Source organism: Limulus polyphemus, unplaced genomic scaffold (genome assembly GCF_000517525.1).
Source record: "Limulus polyphemus unplaced genomic scaffold, Limulus_polyphemus-2.1.2 Scaffold6463, whole genome shotgun sequence".
Classification (NCBI taxonomy): domain Eukaryota; kingdom Metazoa; phylum Arthropoda; class Merostomata; order Xiphosura; family Limulidae; genus Limulus; species Limulus polyphemus.
Genome location: NW_013672073.1, coordinates 1 through 8,592, shown reverse-complemented (window position 1 = coordinate 8,592; position 8,592 = coordinate 1). Strand labels below are relative to the sequence as shown.

Here is an 8,592-nt window from a genome sequence, read left to right as displayed (position 1 = left end):
TACTCTTAATAAAGTCACAATAAAGAAGTAATAGGTTTTATAAATGTTAGAATGTATAATTTTTGTACTTTATGTATAAAAAAACAAAGTTCCTTTTCTTCAACATAAATTAATCTTTTCTGGTTGAACTATTAAGTTATTTGAGGTAAAATAGATGAATCCCACTTAAATCCTAATGTTCTATATAAATATATAAATAATAATCATATAAATTAACTTCAAACATTTCCCTAAATGTGTTAACACATATTAACAGATATTACTTTAAGAATTTGCCAAGTTTTATTAACATTAACATTCTGCTGGAGAAGATAAAAATTCAAAATTAATTGCATGTAATCTTATTTGGTGAATTTCAAAGAGTGTGTAAATTACTACTCTTGTATAAAAAAAAGTAATATGGACTTTGATATGATATTAAAATAATGAAATTTTAACAGATTAGAAATTTATGAAACTTGCAGCATTTGTTTTAGAAAGACATTACAAAGTAATTATGTACTACTATGTATTTTTACAGCCATCCCAAAAAAGAATACCAACTTTGCCTTTCAACACAATGGGAAATTTTACAAAATTGTCGGGAACAATTTCCAGTCACTGTCTTATGAAAGAGCCAAGGGTAAACAAAAGCAAGCTAAGAGTGTGGATGTGTGAATTCCAGTTACATTACATGTCAGAAAGTGTATTAAAATGATATTTACAGTGTGTGTACATATATTTGTATATTTTAGAAAATAAAATGTAAGTTTTCCTTCAAAGTAAAATGTGTGGTGAGATTTCCTAATTTTAGCCATCTTTAAGATGACTTGATTACAACTACTATACAGGTTCTGGCAGTGACTAAATATTTCTTGCTTTATTTCATTTTTACTAAACTATGAAATTAGGAATGAAATTAATTGTATCAATTGTTTTAAGTTTTAGTATGAGTATGAAAGTTTTTATTTTGAATTATTTTTTAATAAAATCTAAACCTTCTGTTTCTATTTCTCTTATTTATATCTATTGTATAAAAATAGCTATTAATTATGTATATAATAAAACGAACTTTGTAATATCTCCTGCTGCTATGGTTGAATGTTTAGTGGAGATTGTGATTTTGAGTTTCATGTAGAAAACACAAATATATGTAATATTCAGAAAGTTTTATCAAGTGTTATATTGAGAATAAAAGCTATTCCAGATAAACAAAAATCCAAACCTTTAACACCATTTTGACACAGAATTCCCACGGTTCTGGAAATCCTTGAAAAGTTTTGAAATTTTTTAACATCATTTCTAAGCCTAGAATTATTATGGAAAATTCTGAAAGGTTTTGGAAATTTGTGAAATTTAGATAACAAGCTGACCCAAAAATTTCAATGAAGTTTAAAGATAAATAAACCATTTGAAAACATCAAATGTCAAGCAAAAAGACTGTTTTGCTGTGTGACCATGTGCACACTGTCGTTTGACATGCTGCACTGGTCCAAGAATAGGATTATGTTTTAACCGATCTGTTGATACTGTTAATAAACCATGTAGATAGCTTTTATAATACTTTGTTAAACATAGCATCTTTAACTAGAAGATGTTAAGAATACTAATATTTGTATTAAAAGGTTACAGTTTTGCATAATATACTCTATAACTATAAAAGGCTTCTAAACATATATGTGTGTGTATCCTAGATCTTAAAATGTTATATCATTCCTATGAATCAGACACATGATTAACATTAGAATCTAATGTGTAATCTTAATACCTATGCCTAATGTGTTAACTAGATCTAGACTCTAGATTTGGATCTACATTGTAACCTAATAAATTTATTAAATTGTTACAACTGTAGACATCTAATTAAGTCTTTGCTGATAGATGAAGTTTTGTATGTAGTATACCAAACAAATCAAGTAACAGTTAGATCTAATGTTCAGTCTAGAGTTCTAGAGATTAAATAAGTAATGTACTTAATATTAGATCTAGATTTTCAATGAAATCAGTCAATTTTCTTGTACTTAGAGGATCATATGTCTGTAAGAATATGTCTAAATAGGAAATGTAAAGAAATTTTACTTACATGAAGTAGCTGCTTAGTTGTATTTGAAGGATTTGGATATAGAACTAATAATAAATTGGATCTTTTTCAATAAATGTTTATCTGTTGCTGCTTGCATATGCATATCAGCATTTATAGACCAAGGCCTAAATCTGACTTGTGTTAACGTTACATCTCCTTATACTTCTATATCAGTATATGCTTATACCAGCTATGGAAAGAAAGTAATAACTCTGCATCCAACATTTGTAAAGTAATATAATGTTATAAATCATTATACATTTATACCAGTAAAGTTTTCATTTAATCTTTTATTTGGTCTATAGTGTAACTAAAATCTACATAAATTTATGATATGTCAAAAATATACTGGCATCTTTGTTTATTACAAATTGATTTTTCACAGTACTGCATGTGCAGCACACACACATCATGTTATGTAGACAGTAAGTGTAAAAATTAATTTACCTGTGTTTTCATTGCTGCATTAAGACTCACAATTAGCAAAATATTTTCAAAATAATGCAATGTAATGGACATCAAGTGCTGCCAAATCAAAACTGGGCCATCATGTACAGTTTCTGTTTAAATTAAAGTCAGTTTTATTCATGCTAACCCTAGATTTATTTATTTGTAGTAAGGAATTCTCATTGAAATTTTAAGAATCTTGCTAAAACATGCTTCACATATAGAAACAATAACAGAAAAATTATAATGATGTTTAATAATACATGCGTATTATAATAAAAATTGTGATTCTTAATGAATAAATAACAATATTTAATAAAATATATCTCGATATAAATCTTAAGATAAATAATATGTAATAACTTTTACCAATTGTAAGGAAATTAACAACATTACATAATTTAATACCTTTGAGTACTGAATATAATTTGTTAAAACACCAATATAAAATAATCAAATGAACATTGTTTTTATTGTGAATTTAATTTTTATCTTTGTCCACCAGCATGTTTGCAAAATCCTAGCCAGTTGCTTTTCAAATCAAAATTACCAGGAATGGTTAGAAAGGGATTCACATCATAGAAAAACAAGATGGAACCATGGCAAAGTTCATATGACATGAGCAACATGAGAGAGGCAGCTTTGCATAGTCATATGACATGCAAGAAACATGAAACCATTGAAGACAATATCAAGCAACAATACTACTATCTTTACATTTTTCAAACCACCTATCTTAAAAAAACAAACTACCACTATGACTGCCACCAGTTCAACTTCCAGTGTCCAGTCAGTAAAGAACGAAGTTTTATGGACTTGACTGTCATGATTTATTTAATCCAAATGAAAGAGTCACAGAACTTTTCAAGAGTATGCTCCCCAACAGTGAAATTGCCTAAAGTTATCCTTTGTGGAAGACAAAACATTATACTTAGCTGTGCATGGATTAGCTCCATATATCACTTCCATATTGAAGTAGAAAACCCAGAATTTTGATGGATATATTTTCATGTTTGATGAGAGCTTGAACAACCCCTTGAAGATGAAACAGTTTGACATTCATGCTCGCTTTGGGAAGGAATAAAATGTCCACGTAAGATACATCAAATCAGAGTTCTTAGGACATGCTACTTCCATTGATCTATTTATCAAACTGTTCCCTATCATCACAGATCTCAGTTCTAAGAATTTATTGCGTATATCTATGGACGGCCTTAATTTTAATTGGAAATCAACTGAAGCTAATAAACTCAACTCAAAAAGACACTGGTTATAAATTGGATCTTTTATACACTATTCATTAGGCTTTTAGAGATGGTTATAAAGAAGCTGACTTGAAATTTGAAGAAACTACTAAATTTCTACTATTTTTTCAAAGATTCACCAACAAGAGCTGGTGACTTTAAAAGTGAAACTGGATTCTTAGACCTTGCACCAATGTTTTGTAAGCAGTCATGGCTGGAGAACATGTCATGGAAAAGTGTTTATTCCTGCTACTTCATCTTAAAACACATGTGGACATGCAGAAAAACTCACCTAAATTAAAGTCGTTTGACAGTATTATGAAGCTTTTAGTTCCAATCTCTTTATCCCCAAAGCACAGTTTTTTCTCAGGTGCTAGAGAAAACCTTTTCTCAAAAAATTCCAACATAACAAACTGATGTTACCTTTTATAGCTGCAGATCTCTCTGATTGGATTGTTGGAAAGATTTGTCACTTCAGAACAAATGTGAAACATAACCGAACCACACTATGTTGCAAGCCTGGATATGATAGGCAAAAACATATATGAACCTTCCAAAATTGAAACTGGTTTTGTCACAAAGAAAATTCTTAATGATTTAAAGAGAACTTCAAAAATTAGTGATAAAGACTTGCCAGGCTGTATACTTGAATGCAGGAAATTACCCAAAGCTGTTCTAAAAAATATTCAGAAGTTCCTCTTAACTTATATCTTAGTAAGGAACACAAGCTGCTTGAATCTGGAAGTGATGATGTTAATGGCATCATTCAGTGCTGTTATGTTTTTATCTTGTCTAAAAAGTGCAAATCAAGTGGAAGAAAGGGACTTTGACAGTATTCTTGGGCAGTACAAAGAGTTTTTCATGACATCCCTGCAATTGCCCGATTCAAGAGTTCATATGTTTCAAAGAGACCAGGACAGACTGGATACTCTGTATGTCCATCTCCTGTCAGACAAGAAACAATTTCAGGTGTTTTGAAAAGTTTGCAGAGCCACAGAAAGGTTGAAGAAACTGAATTGGAACTTGAAGATCCGAAATATATGATCATATTTGAGTCTAACATTAACCAGTTCCTTTGTAACCCAGACAAAATGGTCATTGAAATGTCATGAAATTTCATTTCTGCATAGGTGCAGGAACCTTGGACACAGACCTTTATTTCTTAGAGTTTGCCATTGAAAATGGAATGTGTTTTATGCATCAGAAAGAATGAAGAACACAATTGTAGGGTGATAAATTAACAAAAAATTAATAATCTAATCCAAATGTCAAGGTGGTGATACACAATATAAAACTGTGATTACTGATTTGGGCCATATCATAGAAAGATGTGGTACACTTGATATTCTCACTGTTGTGGGGTTTTTCACTGGAAAGATGATACAACAGAAGAGCTTACATTATATTAAGAAAAATGCATGGCGTTACCTGATGTTTTCAATAATATGTTCAACTAAATCTAAATCTAAAAAATACCAAGCAGTAGCTTATATTTCATTCTAGAAAGAAAAGCTTGGTGTATTCATTGTTTTTGTCAAGTTGTACAACTTATGCAATAGAAGAAAAATATGTGTGTGAAAATGGATTCTGATTGTCAAAATCTAGAATTCAGTCATATACAACGGTTAGTCCGTTTTCAATTTCTTGAGTAGGAACCAGTATCTACAGTTTTACCCTTTCTTTTCCCATTCGTTTCATACAAACAAGAGAATTGAGGAAGATTCACTTTATGTAAATAGTAGCAATGCTAACTGTGGTTGTTGGTAGGCAATGTTCCATTGGAGAGCATGGCAGTGTACTGGTGAAGTTTATGTTCCATACAAAACCTGTTGGTACCTGACAGGCAGTATGTGTATGCTTGTTGAAATAACAATAGTTTTAACTCTTCCCTTTTAAAATATGCTTTGAAAGCATACTGGAGTTGTAACTGGGATGTTACATCTTTCAAACCTTCAATGTTAGCTGAACTTCCACTTTTTGATATATAATGTGGAATTCTTAACCCTTTTTGCTATCTTTTCTTTCAACTGGACTTACTATAAGCTTTCCTAAAATTTGCTTACTCGATCTTCCCATTTTTCTTGCCAACTGTGAAACATTACCTCTTGTCTAGAGACATGGAGTAAAACCTGAAATACTTAGGACCCAGGACGAATCTCTTGGCCCAACTAAACCTGAATTTAATGGAAAACGATATTCTGCTGGCATTCTCTGACATTCTGACTCTGTTGTCAAGGAAACCAGTAATTTCTCCCACAACCACCATCTGATCCTCCTACCATAGTACCAGTTGAGAAAACCCCAGCTACCATTCTGGAGCCAAGTTGACACCACCACTTTCAGTACCTTTTTTCAAAAGAGCACATCCTTTAGATGTTACAAAGGAGCTCACAAACATTGGAAATGCATTTGTCTTCTTAGAGTTGAAGTCTGCCAAAACATGTAAAATACTCCAAGAAGGATCTTCAAGAGTAGTAATCATTTTGGATACCTGAGCTTCAATATCTGATCTGATCCTCCTGAACTCGTCTTCTTCACCCATGATTAACCTACAGTGTCAATATCAGTTATGGCCCACTACTAAAAGGACTCAGTTGAAGCACCATTGTCAGACCCAGATGGCAAAGTAGTCAATAACCTGGTTTCTATGCCACCATTTAGGTAATAAGTGCACTAGCTGAGGTGATATAAAGCAGGCCAAGAGCTTGGTCAGAGCCGAACAGAGCTATCCAAGGCCAAGAAGGACCAAGCAAGTGCTAAAGAGATAATTTGCAAGTCCACCTCCTCAAGTAAGATGTCTACAGCCACCTTGGAAACCTTATTTTTGGATATTTAACATCTTGCTTTCGGTTAACTTTCGTTATTATTATGCAGAACTAACATTTATTTACTCATATTTTTCAAAATTATGTAAAACTAAATTGTTTTTCTTGAATTAAAAAAAAAGATTGTCTATACTAGGTAAAACTAAAATTGTTTTTCTTGCACTTACCAAGAAATTAATATGTCAAATCAAAATTTGTGTGCAACACCACACTCATATTGTCATATATGTATTATACCATATGCATATTTACCAGTACTGCATATTCTTATGGTATGGAACAGACTGCCCTATGATCCACGTGTCCATGGCAATCTAAGCCACCAATATCCGAGTATTTCTGGATAGCTATGCTGTATATCGCCAACTTCTGTTATGACATGTTAAACTTGGTGCACAGATAGCATTGAAATGAACTAAGAATTTTAAGCTAGAAATCATCCAACATTATTTTCTCTACAGCAGGCATCAATACATGCTCATATCGATGTAGACTAAATACGATATTCAAGAGTCAAGTAGCAGTAACCAAGCTATCACCATATCTTTCCACCATCTACAGGTCAATCCACCCACTACAGTTAGCAACACAGAAAAACAGTTATTGGTAAAATCCGGTAGAGCAAGGAACTTTCTCAACATGATTTATTGCAGTCTGATTTATCTTCTGTACTGATACAGTTGTGTGTAAATGCTATTTATATGTTCATACACAAAGTGCTTTCAGGGTGGCAGTTTTATATAGAGGCCGAATTCTTTACAGGTATCTGTGACTTGTTGGCGATAAATTTCAACAAAAAAATGAACAGCACACAATCCACTTATTTTAATATTTTAAAAAGAAGTAAAACATAAGTACAAAACTTTGTTACACTATTGGATATCACAGTAGTATCCAGAGTTTTAAATAATTGTCTCTTTTTCGTCGAAGTCCACACAGTCGGGTTCAATTACTTTAGAACACCCCCTGACAAAAGAAGTTATTCTCCTCTATCTGTGTTATTACAATACAAGCTGTGAAACTCACTTTAGAAATCACTCATTATGGCTAAACTGACACAGTTTAACTTCATTTTTACTTTTAATAATTTACTTTAGCCCTCAAACAATGTAAACTAAATAATACTCTCGTATTCAACTTAAAAGCCCCCTAATGGCACAGTGGTATGTCTGTGGACTTACAACTCTAGAAACTGGGTTTCGATACCCGTAGTGGGCAGAGAACAGTTAGCCTATTGTGTAGCTTTGTGATTAACTACTAAAAACAACTTATAATGAACAATTTTGTATATCTAACACAGGGGTTTCACATATCGACCTTCTTCCAATGTTAACACTACAAATTTACCTGGGCTTTGTATGCAAGGGTAACATAATGATATTACATCGAGGTGTAACAGAAACACTAGCAATAATTTACAGTCATGCCAAATATAAATGTTCTAGTCATTATATTTAATAACATCAACTGTGTTTTCTATTGCATAGAATGTAATGCGTGTATCCTACCATGAAATACCACTTGATAGTCCACGAAGCAATAGTCACAATACTCCTTCAGCTTCGAAATGTTTCTGAATTCTCCAGATACACGAGCTCTTAATGTTCACGGCATTACATTCACTAAAATCAGCTGCCCTAAATCTTATATGATTGAGTAGTTATCATATGGTGTTCTATAGAGATTTCATCATGAAACACTGCTTAATAACAAAGAAGTCCATCTCATTTTGGTTTTTAATCTATTATCAACCAAACATACTAACTACTGGTCTGTCAGTTAATCCCAGCTTCAACAATGAGAAGGTTGACATCAGCATATCTACTGATCATCGAAACTGCCACACTTCCACTGGACCTGGCAAACAGTTATACTGAGAAAGTTACGGGAAGTTGTGCTGCGTCAATCCCATGATAGTTTAACAGGAAGACTTCTCGGAGTTAAAAAGACATTGAGTTGAAGCAAAGGGAAATTTCTGAGGAAATTTCATCCGTTGCTTCTGTGAATTTAAATA

General features: G+C 32.2%; 1 protein-coding gene across 1 annotated transcript in view; it reads left to right on the top strand.

Annotated features, from left to right (window-relative positions):
• The window catches only part of LOC106473740 (ribonuclease P protein subunit p29-like), a 26,749-nt gene extending 25,982 nt beyond the window's left edge, over positions 1-767 (top strand). Inside the window, exon 6 of the mRNA XM_013934420.2 lies at positions 521-767. Coding sequence (XP_013789874.1) covers positions 521-657 — 137 coding nt within the window. The 3' untranslated portion in view covers positions 658-767. The remainder of the gene's footprint in view (positions 1-520) is intronic.
• The last annotated feature ends 7,825 nt before the right edge of the window (positions 768-8,592 follow it).